This window comes from Rhinatrema bivittatum, chromosome 3, assembly GCF_901001135.1.
Source record: "Rhinatrema bivittatum chromosome 3, aRhiBiv1.1, whole genome shotgun sequence".
Taxonomy (NCBI): Eukaryota; Metazoa; Chordata; class Amphibia; order Gymnophiona; family Rhinatrematidae; genus Rhinatrema; species Rhinatrema bivittatum.
The window spans coordinates 239,354,936-239,373,580 of record NC_042617.1 but is presented as its reverse complement, the minus strand read 5'-3'; the positions used below and the strand labels follow the sequence as shown (position 1 = coordinate 239,373,580).

At 43.1% G+C, this 18,645-nt stretch overlaps 1 protein-coding gene across 6 annotated transcripts in view; it reads right to left on the bottom strand.

Moving 5' to 3' along the window:
• Positions 1 to 18,645, bottom strand: part of SLC8A1 (solute carrier family 8 member A1) — a 1,139,344-nt gene that overhangs the window by 937,485 nt on the left and 183,214 nt on the right. For 4 of the 6 annotated variants that reach the window (XM_029594340.1, XM_029594344.1, XM_029594341.1 and 1 more), the window contains exon 2: positions 10,938 to 10,985. The exons of the other annotated variants lie outside the window; for them this stretch is intronic. In XM_029594340.1, the coding sequence (XP_029450200.1) occupies positions 10,938 to 10,985 (48 nt within the window). The remainder of the gene's footprint in view (positions 1 to 10,937; positions 10,986 to 18,645) is intronic. 6 annotated transcript variants of the gene reach the window in all.

Below are 18,645 nucleotides of genomic sequence, written 5' to 3'. Positions count from 1 at the left end.
AAAAGCTGCAGAGGGTAAAATATAGGAATTAGGAAGACTGAAAAAGGAGATGCAGTAGTCTGGATAAGAGAAGAGAACATCATATAAAAGATGATGACAGATTTTGAAAAGAACAGCAGATCTTGTGGATATTAGATAGCTAACTGTGGAGACTGGAACAAAGGTTAGAAATGCTGGTACTGAAAGAGAACCTGAGTCGACAGTTCATCCAATATTTCTGGCAGAGTTAGAGAAGGGCAGAGGGAGAGAATTATTCATAAGGAAACAAAAAACCCTTGGGTAGCAGATTTGTGACTTGGGTCTATTGATGTATGTTTATACGGATGATGTTCAGATTATCTTTCCATTGCGCCATATTTTTGAGCTTTATTATATCTTAAAATGGTCATTTAGGCCATAGCTAACTGGTTATCAGACAATTTGTTGGTCATGAACAAGCTGAAAATTGAGATCCTCTTGATAGGGAAATCCAGATTTAATTCATAGGTGCCTATGGTCGATATAGGGACCATTAAGATTACAGTGGCTGCAAAGGTTAAATCAGGGATATCCAAACTGGGGGAAGGGACCCCAAATGGGGCCACAAAATCTTCAGCTAGGGTCACAAGTGCCTCAAATGGCAGCACTCTTTAGGCACCAGCAGCATTAGTAGTGGAAGTCAGTGTGGGGTCTGTGAGCCTGCATATGCTCACAGGCCATGCGGTGGCCCTGCCCTGGCATGAGTTTCTGAAGCCCTGCATGAGGAGGGATCGGGACTGTTGCAGAACATGTGAGCTTTCACTGGCTCAATGGTTCTGCATGGACTTTCAGCACTAATGCCATTGCTGATTGCAGACACTGTTGAGCTTTGGATCTGCCTTGAGAGGAAGAATAGGCTTAGTGTGTACAGGACAGTGAGGTGACCACTACTCTTCTCTCCTCACCTAACATTAAATCTACCCAATAGTAAAACGTTTTCCCTTTTATCAGCCTGCCCACTCTTTCCACCAGTTGTCATCCAACTTTGGTCTGGGACCCATAGGCAAATGTTGCTGTTGACCCTAGACAGGGGGATGTTTGGAGGAGGAGGAGCTGATGAAGGGAGGGATCAGATGCAGAATAGTCTTGAGAGCTGGATCATCTGGAGAGTGAGTGGATGTAGCGGGTGGGGGGTGGAATGACAGAAGATTGACTAGGGGATGTAATAGAAGAGTTGGGTTGTAAAAATGGCTTAGGATGCAAAAAGGGCCGGAAGGGATGAGAAAGAGAGGATGGGCTGAGAAGGTGAAAGCCAGGAGATATAAGAAGGGATCAGTGGAGGGATAGAGGTTGAGAAAGGAGGGGATGAAGGTAGACAGAAAAGCTTGATTGGAAAGGGCAGAGATTGAGAGAGGGGATCAGCTAGTATGCGAGCAGGGTGAGACTGGAGTGATTGTTGGAGGAGGACCATATCCCTGGCAATTTGTTTTGGTCGTCCACTGGGGACATGTGAATTTTCAAGTGTTAAAGTGGGGTTACATTGGTGAAAATTTTGGGAAGCCCTGAATTAAATCCTTCAGAATACAATTAGACTATCTTCTGGCCCTGGATAATCAGGTTGCCCAGAAGTTTCAATCGATTTTTTTCATGCTGCATTTGGTATGCCATCTATGGTACCTTTTAGATAGCGCCATCTGTAGTCCCTGTTTGGATGGTGGTCCAGGCTTTTGTGCTATCACATTTGGATTAAAGAAATGCCCTGCTTATCAGCTTTCCTTTGAGGTTGATGTACAAGCTTCAGATTGTCCAAAACAATGCATCTAGGTTTACTTTGGGCTGTAACTAAAAACTGTGAAGGACTTCAAAGGGGCATGGGATAAACACCGTGGATCCATAAAGTCTAGAGGATGTGAAGGAAGAGAGGGAGGCTTGCAGGAAAGACTGATACTACCTGGAGATAATACCCTTATTCAATAGACATACACACGGTAAATGCAACTCCGACAGTGCTCTATGCTTCAATGGCAAGAGGAAATGCGACTCTGACAGTGCTCTATGTTTCAACGGCAAGAGGAAATGTGAAAAAAAGGATTTACATTCACAAAAAATGCGGGGAGTAGCTTGCTTGTTACGGCGGTTACTACCCCAAACCAAACAAGCCTGATGCTTCGCTTTCAATGCATATCCAGTGTTGCTCTCTGCTTCAATAGCAGGAGGAATGAAGAAAAGATGATTTTTATATTCTGACAACAACCAACAAGGACTGAATTCCACAGTTTGGGTAAACAAATAAGCATAGGTGTAGCTTGCTTGCTACGGCAGTTACTACCCCGAATCAATTTGTGGGATAAAGAGGAGATTATTTCTTTGATTTCCTTATTTGTATTAATATTGTATTTGATACAGTGGATTAACTAGTAAACCAGCTAAAACTTACTAGTGAACCAGAAAGGCTGAAGATTTGCAGTCTCTGCATTTTGCTCAGAGATACTGGACATTGGAATGTTGGAAGTTTGACAATGACTTTTGGAGTGAGCTAAAATAGTTTACATTTGGAGACTGTCTATCAACCATGGCTGAAACCATAGATACAGTCATTGATGTAGTCACTGATTGGTTGGTCAGAAATAACCCAGAAGAACAAATATTGCTATATGGTACAGAATAGTTATGTTAATAATTGATTCTTATTTGGCTGGGGCTATTCTGGCACAAAACCATAAATGACAAAGAGTACTTGGTTATTCTGGTACAAAACCATATTTGAGGAAAAGAGCTTCAATTTATGACCAATCAGAAAAGAACATTTGTCCTTGATTGCACTTGGGAAATTATAAAACAGGGTGCAACATTATCATCGCTTTGGAGGCAGAGAGAGAGACACGGAGACCCAGAAGACATCATCCTGTATCACAGTGTTACACTCCCCACTGTGAGTATCAATAGTCTGGCCAGCTACAACTTACATTGTAAGCATTTGGTACAATATTAATTAAGTATAGGAATCTGGGAAATGTACTCTGCATTTATTTCCTTATTTCTCTGGAAAGATCCTGAGAGAAAGAGATATTAGGATATACTTTATTGTATATTCTAAGTGTATATTAAAGAAGCATTAAAAAGGACATATCAAATCAAATTTTACCAACCTGCTTATTAAAAATTATTATTAAATTGGTATCTGTGAATTATTCCTTATCAAACTAAAATAGTAACAAATTAAGCCTGATACTTCACTTTCAATACATATCCAGAGAAGCTCTCTGCTTCAATGGAAGGGAGAAAAGAAGAAAAGTGGATTTATATTCAGATAACAACCAACAAGGACTGAATTGCACAGGCTGGGTAAACAAATAAGTGTGGGCGTAGCTTGCTTATTGCGGTGGTTACTACCCCTAACCAATTAAGCTAGATACTTCACTTAGAAGCAGTTCCAACACTGCTCTCTACATAAATGGCGGGGGTGGAAGGGATATAGAACCAAAAGGTTACATTAATAGTGGGGGTGGAAGTGAAATAGAACTAAAAGGTTACTAAAGGCCAAGAGTAGGGATGTGAATCGTTTTTCTGATGATTGAAAATATCGGAAGATATTTTCAAACGTATCAGAATTCAGGGGGCCCCCGAACCCAATAGGAAAACCCCACAAAATGTTTCGTGGGGTTCTCTTATCGTTTGGGGGGGTGGGAAGAAAGGGCACTTAAAAATAACCCCCAAACCCTTAAAATTTAAATCTTTTTAACCCCCCACCCTCCCAACCCCCCCCCCCCCCCCCCCAACTTTTTTAAAGTACCTAGTGGTCCAGCAGGGGTCCCGGGAGTGGAAGAAGAAAAAAATGAAAATAAACTAAGCAAAAACATAAGAACATAAGAAAATGCCATACTGGGTCAGACCAAGGGTCCATCAAGCCCAGCATCCTGTTTCCAAAAGTGGCCAATCCAGGCCATAAGAACCTGGCAAGTACCCAAAAACTAAGTCTATTCCATGTTACCATTGCTAATGGCAGTGGCTATTTTCTAAGTGAACTTAATAGCAGGTAATGGACTTCTCCTCCAAGAACTTATCCAATCCTTTTTTAAACACAGCTATACTAACTGCACTAACCTCATCCTCTGGCAACAAATTCCAGAGTTTAATTGTGCATTGAGTGAAAAAGAACTTTCTCTGATTAGTTTTAAATGTGCCCCATGCTAACTTCATGAAATGCCCTTGGACTTCTCTTGGACCATTCTCCTTCAAGGGCCCACCTAAGTCCCAGCGGCCCGGGTCCCTACGGGCTCCTCCCGGGGGGACCACGGGCTTCCAGTGGCGAAGATTCAGGTGGCCCTTGCACCGACTCCACGCCTCTTCGACCTCTCAAAGGTCCATCCAAGTCGCCTGCGGCAAAGATCCAACCAGTTCCAACTTCTGTTCCGCCTCGCCATCTGACTGGGGAACCTGAGGAGCCATCTCCTAAGGTTGTATCAACTTCCCCGTCGGTCCAAGGGTTCACGATCCCTCCTGGTCATAACAGATAGCCAGTGGTCTGGTCTGGCTCTCTCACTCCCTCCACTCATCTCACCCTCTGGCTCCTTTTCTTTGGAGGACACCACTCTTGCAGAAAAATACTGGCTGTTCTTTATTTGGGGTTGCTATTTTTTTTATCTATGGGATACCACTCCTTTAGAAATGATTTACAAAAAAATGGCTTAAGGGACAGCAGGTCTTAGCTCTTGGGAAGGCAGGCCTTGTGGCAGGATTCTGCAGTGTGGACAGCTGGAGGATTATTGACTGTTTTTGCTGCCATGGTAGGAGAGAAAAAGGCTCGCTGGTGTTCACAACGCTTGATGCTATTTCTGGCACACAGCAGTAGGCATGGTAGCTCCCACTGGATGTGGGAAATGTTGCACTGCTTGATGGGACTGCAGGGTTAAAGTGATTGCCTTGGGGTTGTGTGGGGCCTATCTGGGTGGCAGCAAGGGCGATTCAGGGGCCTGTGAATCTTCAGCTGATGTAAGGAAGGCAGCAGCGAAGAAACATCATCCATGAGGTGCAGAGACCATCAGTGCTGGGGACCTCTGCAATGTGGGAACCACTTCTATTTTGACTCCTGCTCCTGCAGTATAGGAGATCAAAGGGGAGCTACTATTCCTCCTTTTTAACCCTGTATTGGAGGCTTCTGATAGTGTCTGAGAAATTGCAGGGGGGAGGGGGGACCCTGATTCACCGGGCATGGGTTTGCATTCTGAGGAGGCCTTTTCAACAGAGTTTGTGTTATTAATGCATAAGGCCTTTTTAGGTAGGAATGGGGCTGCTGTGAAACATCCTTTCCCAAAAGGGGCTCCTTGGATGTCTGATGCTGAGGGTCTTACCCTGAAGGAGACCCCTCATGAGGGGCCTGCGGTCCTACTCTGTCAGGAAGCATAGGTATTTCTTAGGGAAATTGAAACTTCAGGGACCCCATTACATGATCCCCATCCAACTAAAAGTAACTTTGCTATTGAGGCTTATGATTGTGGCCTGACTGACATACATGTCATTCAAGTGCCCATAGAGCAAAAGAGCAAGCTGGTTTTTGTAAGCCAGTACAAGATATTACTAGCTTCATACAAGTTACTGCAAGAAATTGTAAACACTCTAGGAGGAATTATCAGACAGTGTAATAATACATTTAACAGCCCCATATGGCTTATCTTGAAAAAGAATGGCACAATGCACATTGAGACTGGCTACACATTGCACAAACTGAACAAAAATTGTACTCTTGTCCAGATTGCCCATGACCCTCCTGGATCAGAATTTGACCAAAATTCAGGAAGCCAAGTATTTTACCAGCCTCAATTTAATCTAGGGTTCTAGATTGTTCCTGTCGACTCTAAAGATCAGCATAAATTTGACTTCTCCTTCGGAAAGAAGCAAAATACCTGGAGTAGAACCCCCTTTGGGTATCTAAATTCTCCAGCAGATATAAAAAATGCCCTACATAAGGCATTACCTGGTGTGGATGTTAGGGACATCTTATGTACATGGACAATATCCTAATTGAATGCTAATTTTCAAGAGCACCTGAGAGATATTGATCAAGTTTTAGTTCAGCTGGAGCTATACTGTCATTCTCTAAAGTCAGTGGTGTAGGAAGTCACTCAATTACTTAGGATATAAAGTCGCAGCTGAGGGACTAAGTCCCCAAAAGAAAAGAATAGAAGTCTTGTAGAAAATTTAAAATATACCACTATGAAAGAGCTACATTCATTCCTGGGACTATACAATTACTCCCGTCAGTTCATTATTCAGTAGGCAGAAATCAGTCTCTGCTAAAACTCCTGTGGAAGGATGAACAATAGGAATCTGAGTAGCAAGCAACAACGGACAAGTTGAAGGGAATTCTAGGTATAGCCCCTTAACTTGCTTATCCGGAAGGTAGCAGGGAATTGTATGAGTATTGTCTTGCCCTAGGATCCAAATCAAATCAGTTCTCAGAGTTAGCAGAAGTACTGATAGCTGTGCAAACTGCCGCAGAGCACAATTTGCAGACCATCATAATCTGCACAGATTCTGACTATATCAGATATAATTTCATGACACACTAGCCTGCTAAACTAAAAAGCGAATTAAATGCCGAACTTGAAAAAAAAACCTGTCAAACATAGAGAATTGATTCTTGCCTTAGATTAGCTAGTGCAAGCAAAAGAAATGACAGTCTACTGGAAAAAGGTAAAAAGTCACTGCAAGGTAAAGGGCATTGACAAGGTCAGCAACGACCTTGCAGATCAACTTGCCAAGGAAGGTACCACATCAGATAGACTCTGGCAAAGGAAGGACCTCCCCACAGTAGAAGTGAAGGCTATAATCATGCATCAGACTGGTGCTAACCTTCAATCTAATTAATGCCCAGAAAGTATATCCTACTAGGGATGTGAATCGTGTCCTCGATCGTCTTAACGATCGATTTCGGCTGGGAGGGGGAGGGAATCGTATTGTTGCTGTTTGGGGGGGGTAAAATATCGTGAAAAATCGTGAAAAATCGTGAAAAATCTAAAAATCTAAAAATCGCAAAACCGGCACATTAAAACCCCCTAAAACCCACCCCCAACCCTTTAAATTAAATCCCCCACCCTCCCGAACCCCCCCCAAATGAGTTAAATAACCTGCGGGTCCAGCGGCGGTCCGGAACGGCAGCGGTCCGGAACGGGCTCCTGCTCCTGAATCTTGTTGTCTTCAGCCGGCGCCATTTTCCAAAATGGCGCCGAAAAATGGCGGCGGCCATAGACGAACACGATTGGACGGCAGGAGGTCCTTCCGGACCCCCGCTGGACTTTTGGCAAGTCTCGTGGGGGTCAGGAGGCCCCCCACAAGCTGGCCAAAAGTTCCTGGAGGTCCAGCGGGGGTCAGGGAGCGATTTCCCGCCGCGAATCGTTTTCGTACGGAAAATGGCGCCGGCAGGAGATCGACTGCAGGAGGTCGTTCAGCGAGGGTTCCGGCGCCTCGCTGAATGACCTCCTGCAGTCGATCTCCTGCCGGCGCCATTTTCCGTACGAAAACGATTCGCGGCGGGAAATCGCTCCCTGACCCCCGCTGGACCTCCAGGAACTTTTGGCCAGCTTGTGGGGGGCCTCCTGACCCCCACGAGACTTGCCAAAAGTCCAGCGGGGGTCCGGAAGGACCTCCTGCCGTCCAATCGTGTTCGTCTATGGCCGCCGCCATTTTTCGGCGCCATTTTGGAAAATGGCGCCGGCTGAAGACAACAAGATTCAGGAGCAGGAGCCCGTTCCGGACCGCTGCCGTTCCGGACCGCCGCTGGACCCGCAGGTTATTTAACTCATTTGGGGGGGGTTCGGGAGGGTGGGGGATTTAATTTAAAGGGTCGGGGGTGGGTTTTAGGGGGTTTTAGTGTGCCGGCTCACGATTCTAACGATTTATAATGATAAATTGTTAGAATCTCTATTGTATTGTGTTCCATAACGGTTTAAGACGATATTAAAATTATCGGACGATAATTTTAATCGTCCTAAAACGATTCACATCCCTATATCCTACCCTGGGAAAGAGTCATCTCATTTGCTGCAGGTTCCAGTACACTATTCCCTCACACCGATTTCCTTTGCAGAACAAAGGTAACACTGAGGATCCAGATCCAGATTGCTTATCATATGGATAATGCTATACCCCTGTATGTGGACATTGAGAATATGGAGGCTTCGTATGTTTTAAATTTGCCTTTCATTTTACCTGAGAATGTTTACCAATTGAAACAAGTAATTAGCATAGGGAATTGGACAGACAATTTATATTTACATGTAGATACTCCTGCCTTTTGGCATACCAAGGCGACAGCTCGCAGCAATATCTAGTTCCCAATTTAGACCTGTACCAACAAATAAAGGACATACATTGGTTGTGTACCGGTAAGCCTTTCCTAAAGGATACTACTGAAGGTCTGTGTAGTCTGTCTCCTTTGACAATGTGAGAAAGAAATGTAAGATTACCATGATAAAGTATGATGAATTCTCTGAAACCAAGATTGTTGTTGTAAATAATGTTTGGTTAGTTAGCACCCCACTAATGGAAATTGCTATTTCTAACAAACATGATGTTACCAGTAAGGTTCCCTTAATGGGCACAGAGGTAGAGATCCTGAATATGTTTCAGGGACATGAAATCGACTTTGATGAAAACCTGGTATATCCTCTAGACTATAAAGACTCTCACACTGTTGAGCTGTCTGTGGACCAAGACACAGCAGAAATTGCAAACTACAATTATGATTCCAGAGATGAAGATATTTTGCAAACAGACTATGGGGGTCATTTTCCAAGGTGTTATCGCGGGAGATAAATTCACAAATCACGCTAACAGCAGTTACCGCGATTTGCGAATGCAAATTTGTAATTTAATATTCAGGGGGTGGAGTATATGTAAAACAGGAATCATGTGCCACAGCTCTTCCAATTGTGTTATGGTGTGCACTACAAGCCAGTAAAGGGTTATTGTGGTCCACAACAATGAGAGAGAGAGAGAGAGAGAGAGAGAGAGAGAGAGAGAGAGAGAGAGAGAGAGAGAGAGAGAGAGAGAGAGAGAGAGAGAGACTGACTTGCTATAGTGCCTATGCCCTAGACAGGTATTTGTATCCCTATGGGAGGGCCACCTAGTAACTCGAGGTGGGGATTAGGTATGAGCGTAGGGGGTTGGGGGCCACTTGCACATTCAACATGAGACGTACGGAAAGAACAGTGGTCTCTAGTGAAGGTTTGCTGGCCGTCGGAGGAAGGAAACTCACTCCAAGAAGAGATTTGGGCAACGTTCTCTCCACCTAGCTTGTTGTTGCCCAGGTAGAGTGTCCATCAAGCTAGGTGGAGAGAACATTGCCCAAATCTCTTCTTGGAGTGAGTTTCCTCACTCCGACGGCCAGCAAACCTTCACTAGAGACCACTGTTCTTTCCGTACGTCTCATGTTGAATGTGCAAGTGGCCCCCAACCCCCTACGCTCATACCTAATCCCCACCTCGAGTTACTAGGTGGCCCTCCCATAGGGATACAAATACCTGTCTAGGGCATAGGCACTATAGCAAGTCAGTCAGTCTCTCTCTCTCTCTCTCTCTCTCTCTCTCTCTCTCTCTCTCTCTCTCTCTCTCATATATAACATGTTGCTTGCAGCACCTAAGAGTGGAGATAGGCTGTTTGGGCACTTTCATATACTGCAAAGATTCATTGGTTGTTTTATCGTGGTGCACGATGTTTTCGTGATATGCGAATCCATTTCCGCAAATGGCGAAAACATCGCGTGATGCGATGTTTCCCCGCTGCACGAAAAATGCCTTATTTGCATGGGACACGCCCCCTCATGCGTTACCACTGCGATATTGGAAAATGAGGCCCTATGTTTTGACTTATGTCTTACTTATCCTAGCCACAATATCAGTTATTCTCATGATATTCTCATCTTTCATTTCAGAAGAGTAATGGCCCTAGTTGGAATCAAATGGGGAAAGTCACACAATAATGTCTCTGGAACTGTAGCTTAGCTTAGCATACTTACATATTGCTATTGAATCATTTATTTTATTTATTTAGACATTTTATATACCATTGTTCCATATCAGGATCACAATGGTTCACAAAATTAACATTCATAATTTTAAAGACAAACAAAATTAGCACATATCGAATGAAATACTCCAATACCAAATAAACCGCTTGCTATAAAAACTTATAACAAATGATACAGGAAGATAATATAACAGCTAATACATTATAGTAATCAGTACATTGTAAGTCATGTTTCATTGTGTCTGTCCTACATGCTTCCGTCCAAAGAGCTCCATTATTCTTGGTATTGAAATTCCCTCGCTCTCTCATTACATTTTATTCCTCATGCTTCAAACTAAAAACTTTCGTCCTTCTTGATTCAGTAGTTCTCTTACACTCAGTTGATTTTAAGTAAGATTATATGCATTTTTGAACAGCCATGTTTTTAGCTCACATTTAAATTTCTATCTGGTATCAAGTAATTAATTGGGAATATAAATCACATGTAATTAATTGGGAATATAAGTCACATGATTTATCTTGATGATTATATATCATCACATTTAGATTAAGAGTAGTAGATTTGCACACATATATTCAACCTCAAAACTAAAGATTGACATCACTACCTCATATTTCTACACTAAGCACTGTGTGAGAACTACATTATTTCATTATTATATTTCTTTTATTTTTTTCTATTACTATCATCAATTTATTATCAAGTATTATTCCATTATTGCTTTTTATCAATATTACTATGATAATTATATTCATTATTATCTAATTTAATATTACATTATTATTACCTTTCATTATTATTATTATTATTTTGATTCATTATCAGTATTACTCTATTATTATTGCCTCATTATGAGCAGAAAGATTGTACATGCCACTTAATAATAAGTTCCAAAAAACAGTGTAGTATTTATTTGAGAAACAAAACATCTATGCAAAACAAGAATGCCTACTCTCTTTAGAAGCTGCAGCACAGATGCTGGGCAGATCAGAAGGGAAACCTGAAGGCAGCAAACAGAGAGAAAAAGAGAAACAAGGTGCATCTTAATACATCAGATCAACCTCTTTGTCCAATCACAAGCAGGAAGTGCTAAACAGATAAAGAGGGGAACACCTTTTAACATTTTCTTATTTTGCAGAATTGTGCAATACACACAAACATACCTAAGAACCTTCACTTTCTTTTACACTTTTAGGAGCTGACCTTCCCAACATATATGGTAGGGGAGTGCATTCATTTGCAATGCATTGGTAATCCACAATGTATAGGGCCATATTCAGCAAACAGAGAGAAAAAAAGAAACAAGGTGCATCTTAATACATCAGATCAACCCCTTTGTCCAATCACAAGCAGGAAGTGCTGACCTTCCCAACATATATGGTAGGGGAGTGCATTCATTTGCAATGCATTGGTAATCCACAATGTATAGGGCCATATTCAGCAAACAGAGAGAAAAAAAGAAACAAGGTGCATCTTAATACATCAGATCAACCCCTTTGTCCAATCACAAGCAGGAAGTGCTGACCTTCCCAACATATATGGTAGGGGAGTGCATTCATTTGCAATGCATTGGTAATCCACAATGTATAGGGCCATATTCATTGTATTCGTGGGGAAGCGAAACGTATCGCGATTCCCCACGAATACAACGAATCTTCACCAAATTATTCGACTGTCTAAAGGAGTGAATTTAAACAAACCCCCCACCCTCCTGACCCCCTCCCCCCAAGACTTACCTAAACTCCCTGGTGGTCCAGCGGGGGGTTCGGGAGCCATCTGCTGCACTCACGCCATTGGCTGACGGTATTCAAAATGGCGCCGATAGCCTTTGCCCTTCCTATGTCACAGGGGCTACCGGTGCCATTGGTCGGCCCCTGTCACATGGTAGGAGCAATGGACGGCCGGCGCCATCTTGTGCTCCGCTCCTTGGGGGCCTTATTTGCTCCTACCTACCCTCCGGGGTTTCATTGTTCCAGCAAGGACACTCAAGGCACCCTCTCCTCGGGGATCTTGCTTCACTCCTATCTACTCTCCAGGTTTCCAAGCTCATCAGGATCCTAGGTACCCACTCCCCGGGGCCTTGCACTCACCTGCCTTCCTCCTGGGTAGCCTGCATCTACAGAGGATATCTTGGCTTCAGCAATCTGGGCCTTGCATCATCTCTACCTCCATTCTACGGAGGCCATCTCCAGCAACTACCAGCCTTCATGAGTACCTTCTCTCTTCAGTTTCTCTGCCTTATCTCACCACAGAATAGACTCTCAGCGCACCCTGCTCTGTGGATCTATCAATGCTGACTATGTCATCTGTGACTGGGTTCTTGGTCTACCCCACTCCGCGGACCACTACCGGACCCTTCACTTCCAGCTACTGGTGAGACCTTCTCTGCACTTGATACAACTCAGTGCCTGGACTGAACTAATCATAAGAGACCTACTCCACTGGCTGAGGACTGCAGCATGCTTCTCGGGTCTTGCCAACTGCTGTATAATAAAGCTTCTATTCTCTCTGTGGTCATTACTGAAGAGTCAGCCTTTTGCTGTATTTTCCCCATGGGGCCCCCCCCTGTGGGAGGAGTCATCAATACAGCAACCAGGGGTCCACAAACAAGTCAAACTTACAACATCGGGTTCAGGCTTATATAGACTCATTCAGGTCCATATTTAGCTGCTGTGCGACTCTGCAAGTTAGCCAGATAAACTTATTCAGCTAAGTTAGCTAGGATATTCTTTACCTTTATCCAGCTAACTTTAGGACAGGTGTATGGGTCGACCAATCTACCCATTCCCCGCCTCTGACTTATCTGGCTAAATACTTAGCTGGATAAGTTACTTATCCAGCTAAGTGGCATTCACTGACCATAGCTACAGATTCAGCAGTGCCACTTAGCTGGATAAGTCCAACTTATCCAAGCTAAGTCTGTTCTGAATATTGGCCTTCCTATTTCTTGAGTTCTTTTTTATACTTGCTTAAGAGCATCAATTATAATACAGAGGTCAATAAACATCCAATCTCAGGGATCCATTCTGGCCAGCTCATCCTTGATGTCCTCTTCCAGTCTCCTCTGGAACTGGTACCACTGGATGGATTAATTCCCTATCATATTTGTGGCTAAGCAGCAGAACTGAATGAATACCTAACAACAGATCTGGAGACCTGTTTCAAGCACTGGAATGCCAACTCCATAATATGAGCATCATAGGGGACAGCAAAGGCCTGAGATAAAGATTGGTATAAAGCCTTCCATTTCCCCAACTGAGAAATGTTATTACCCAGTAACAGGAAAGCCCAGTTTAATGCTTCACCTATGAACAAACCTTAGTAGAAATTCTACCTTTGTGATGTATTCCTATATGCTCTACACACACAACACCAAGTGACCCTTGAAACACTTTGATGGTTGACCATTCAAGTGTACTCGTAGTGCAGGTTAGTCAGGCATACTGTTGGTGGCTGGGCCGGAAGTGTCTGGGTAGGATATGGCGTGTAGCAGCGATTTTTGACTGCTACTGAGTTATTTGTTGTCATAAAACCTGAATTTCTCCAGCCAGTGTGGTAATCTGCCCCTGCAGGGATTCAATCAACTACATGAGGGTAGATTCTCCCTTTTTGCATAACTAAAGAGCACTGGAATGGAACAAGGGGTGCAACATAAAGACCATATGGCCATTCAGTCTGTCCATCCACATCTTCTGTTCAGATTTATTTATAGTCCCTTCCATCTCTCAGAGATTCTCTGTGTTTGTCACATTCGCTCCTGAATTGATACTGTCCTCATTTCCATCACCTCCACAGGGAACCTATTCCATGTGTCCAGCACCCTTTTTGTAAAGAAATATTTCCTTAGATTACTCCTGCATCTACCTCATATCTCCTCATTCCACAGCCTCCTTTCCTTCCAAAGAGGCCCATTTCCTGTGCATTTATTCCTTGGAAGTCTCTTATCTCTCATTTCTCTCTCCTTTCCCTCCTTTCCTTCATGGTAACTGTCAAGTTACCACCCTTTGGGGGTCTTATGGGACTTGCAGCAAGGCCAAGTGCTGGCTGTGGGCATTCAGGCAGAACCTGGTGCATGCAAAGAAAAATCCAAGAGTTGGAGGCTGTACTTGGTAGACAGTAACCAATGCCTGGAACCTACAGGTAATGAGCTGGAGTGGAATTGGATCCACAGCTTGGCTGCAGGCTGGGAATTGGAAGCAGCAGGCAGGCAATATGGCTGGAACAGGGGCTGGAAATGCAAGCCAGGAGCAAGAATTAGGAAATGAGTCATCAGGAGAATCAGAACTACAGGATGGAAGTGAAAGACCAGAACCAAAAGTCTGAAGCAAAGAAACTGGGCAGTCAAAATCCTATGTGTAGAGAGTCTAATAGCAAGAGAGTGAATCAGACTTCAGGTTGCTGCAACTTGCCATTTCTCTGCAGTCCTTTTTGACTGAGTTCCAGCCAATCTCTAATTCCTATTGATGTGGTCTTGAGGGCCTATTAGAAGCAGTCTTTTCTGCTGCCTCCGCATGCTTCAGGATCCTGACTGATCTGGAGGTCAGGGCTCCTGCCCTCAACTCCAGGGTTTACCTCAGTTTTCCTCATTGGGGTTTTTGCCCTGACACCTTCCTTGAGTCAGTTTACTCAGAGAAACATTTGAATGAGTTTGAACTAACATAGTTCAAGTGGAATGCTGTATGAGTAAGAGACTATTCTGCTGTGATCTTTTCTTGATGTAACCCCCTACTACAAGGGCATACAATTTGGAGAGGATTTGACCTAGGCATAGCAAAGGTCAGACCCTCTGATTAGTTTGTGGGTTCAGAAATTGGGTCAAGCAGTTGTTGAACTGGGCCCTAAATAAAGGCAGCAGAGTGGACATGGGCAATGCTTTTCCTGTTCAGTCTTGATCCCGTGACAGAGAGATAAACCCCTCTATCCCCTCCATGAAGTCTGCCCCTCCAGGATGCATTCCTTTTGCTGGTCCTTAAGATCAGGAAATAATGAAATGTGCTCCTGGATATCTTCAAATACTCAACTTTTCTTCATCTGATAAATTCCAAATCTCAACTTTATAAATATTATATGGAGGGCTGTAACACTGTGCAAGAAGTGGTTGGCCTGCCAGAGGACAGAGCACTCTAGATTCCGGCTATTCTTCTATAGAGTTTTATTATTTACAAACAAAAGCCTGCTTTTTTCAGCAGCATTGGAAACAGAAATGCAGAAGTTTACAGAAATTATTTTAGCATAATTCTTGTTTTTTCTACTCTCGTCTGGGGGCCTCCTGTTCCCACTGGGACCTTCTTACTTATCCTTCTCTCGAGAAATATGCTGGGCCCAGAATTCCCAGCTTGTCTGTGACTTAAGGTGGACTGGGCCAGATAGCTGGATCCAGTCCTGTAAGGTATTCTGTAGGCCTCTTGTATTCACTCCTTCACATGGGCATATAAATCATACTGAATACATTAAAGTTCATGGGATACTCAATCAAGCTAAATGTCCAACAACCACACGATACATTGCATCCCAGGACCTTGAATACTTTCTCTACACTAAAAAGGCAATATTCCCTCCAGGAATCCCATAAAGGTCTCCCAACATTACTTAGTAAGATTTATGACTTACATTCCTTAGAACATTAATACTCTAAATTCTCCACCCTTCAGGTATCAATCTTCTATGTATACTCTCACCCTTTTCAAATGGACTGGTAACCTGCACTCTTCAGCATTCTCTATTTTTTAAACAGCAAATGCCTTTGTGGGACATTTCTAGGGACCTCTCTCTTCTTATCACCAAGCTTTTCTCATGCCTCCATGGACACTTGCCCTTCTACTTGATTCTTCTGACTCTAACCCTCCAGCAGCATACAGGCATTCCATGATTTCCTCCATGCTCTGATCATCTGTGTGGTTCTGCTCAGTCTTGAGCCAACCCTTCTCCTAACTCCCAGCCATTTCCTCCAGGAGAGGAATCATCTCTTCTCCTACTTCTCAGCTGTAGGTCTTTTCCCTTAAGGGGAAGAGGCCTTACAGAGCCCCAAACCATACTGGGAGGGGGGGGGGGGGTCCCCAGGCCCACCAGCCTGCAGACTGGCCAGGCTCCTTATATCCTAAAGGTCCCTCTCTTCCTCCACTCTATACTAAGGGCAATTCCTGCCAATTTGACCCATGACTGTATACCTTTTCAGGTCACTCCCCCACCAATCATCTTTTCTTTCTCTTATGGGGACACTTCACCATACCCTTTAATATACAGATGGGTTACCATACCTAGGGAAAAATAAAACATCAGAACATCATCTGCTATTTCATCAAAGGCCATCCTGTGGTCACTTAACAGTACTACTAGTCTAATAAATAACATTGCTTCCCAAATTCTTCACAACAAGGACAACCTCTGGGGCTTCCTGACACAAAATGTCTTCTAGTAGTAAACAGGGATGGGAACACAATCAATGACTCCCCATACACAGGCTAATTTTAAAATGAGCATGCATGTACCCATACATGTGATTATGGATGCGCAAGCGGACATACTCTGGAATTTTAAATCTTGTGCGCACTTGCATGCATATTATTTAAAAGACACCTATCACGTGTAAGTATGCTCCTAATTTTAAGCCATTACTCGAGCAAATGTACTTTGCGTATCTTCCTTAGGACTTTGTTGGTTTTAACGTGCGTAGGTAAGCGGATTTTAAAACATGCTCAAGTGAAAGACATTCACAGTTTTTCCAATTAGTCCACCAGTTTGCCCAATCTCAACATTATCCAGACCCTTCTGATTCTTAATTCCCCCCAGTTTTCCAGAACCCCTCACACTGTCATGTTAGGCCTAAAACACAATTTCTGCATTCTTGCACCTCATCAGGAGCAACAATAAATATTCTTGGCTAACAAGCCGCCATGCACTATGGCCTTTGGTTTTAAAATACAGCTTTAAGTGCATAACTATAGGCCCTGCCCTAGAACACCATGCTGTGCACCTTTTCTGCCCCCTTTTTTTTAGCTCATGCGTGCTCATATATGTGCGGAAATAGCAGCTTTTAAAATCCATGTGGCTCACATGTGGTCCGCATACTTGCATATATGGTCATATTAGTGCAAGCAATGCTTTTAAAATTCTGCCCACATTGAGTAATACTATATATGAGATATGATCAGAGACCCTAGAAGGAAGGGTTAAGTCAGCCTTCATAGTTGGTGATTTGATTATTAGAAATGTAGATAGTTGGGTGGCTGGTAGACATGAGGTCTGCCTGGTAACTTGCTTGCCTAGTGCGAAGGTGGCGGACCTCATGTGTCACCTAGATAGGACAATGCTGGGGAGAAGCCAGCAGTAGTGGTATATGTAAGCACCGATGACATAGTAAAATGTGGGAGGGAGGTTCTGGAAGCCAAATTTAGGATTTAGGTAGCTCAAATCTAGAACCTCCAGGGTGGCACTCTCTAAAATGCTTCCTGTTCCATGTGCAGGTCCCCAGAGGCATAAACTTTTAAAAAGGAGATATAGTAGCATTTAAACTAGAACAAGGGGGAAAGTGGACAGTCACTCAGCAGTGCATGGTTCGGAAGAAGGTATCTTCAAAGGATACTTAATGGAACAGGAGAGTTAGGGCATCCCAACAGAGAGGTTTCAATAAAAGCAAACGTAGTCCATGTGCCTATAAATAAAGTATCAGCTTAGAAAAGGATTTCAAATTATCCCTATCAACTGAAGAGCAGGTTGTCAATGCAAACAAAAAACACACTTTGAATTGTCTTGATGCCAATGCCAGAAGTCTAAGAAGTAAGAGGTAAGAGTTAGAGTGTATAGCAGTGAATAATGAGACAGACATAACTGGCATCTCAGAGACCTAGTGAAAGGAGGATAACCAATGGGAAACTGCTATATCAGGGTACAAATTATATTGCAATGATAGGGAGCATCAACTTGGTTGGGATGTAGCGCTTTATGTCCAGGAGGTCATAGCATCTAACAGGATAAAGATCATACAAGAGACTAAATGCACAGTAGAATCAATATGGGTAGATATCCCTTGTGTGTTGGGTAAGAGTATAGTGATAGGGGTATACTACAGTCCACCTGGACAAAATGATCAGATGGATGATGAAATGCTAAGAGAAATCAGAGAAGCTAACCAAGTTGGCAGTACAATAATAATGGGAGATTTCAATTACCCAATATTGACAGGGTAAATGTAATATTAGGACATGCTAGAGACAAAAAGCTCCTGGACAGCATAAATGACTACTTCATGGAGCAATTGCTTCATGAACCAGTGAGAGAGGGAGCTATATTAGATCTAATTCTTAGTGGAATGCAAGATTTGGGGAGATAGGTAATGGTGGTGGGGTCACTTGGCAATAGTGATTATATTATGATCAAATCTGAGATAATGACGGGAAGGAGAACAATATGTAAATCTACAGCTCTAACACTAAATTTTCAAAAGGAAAACTGATAAAAAGAGGAAAACAGAAAAAAACTGAAAGGTGCAGCTGTAAAGGTTAAAAGTGTACAACAGGCATGGACATTGTTTAAAATACAATCTTAGAAGCACAGATGGTATGTACCCCAGGGCTCTGAAGGAACTCAACAATGAAATTTCAGATCTATTAGTTACTAGGGATGTGAATCGTTTTAGGACGATTAAAATTATCGTCCGATAA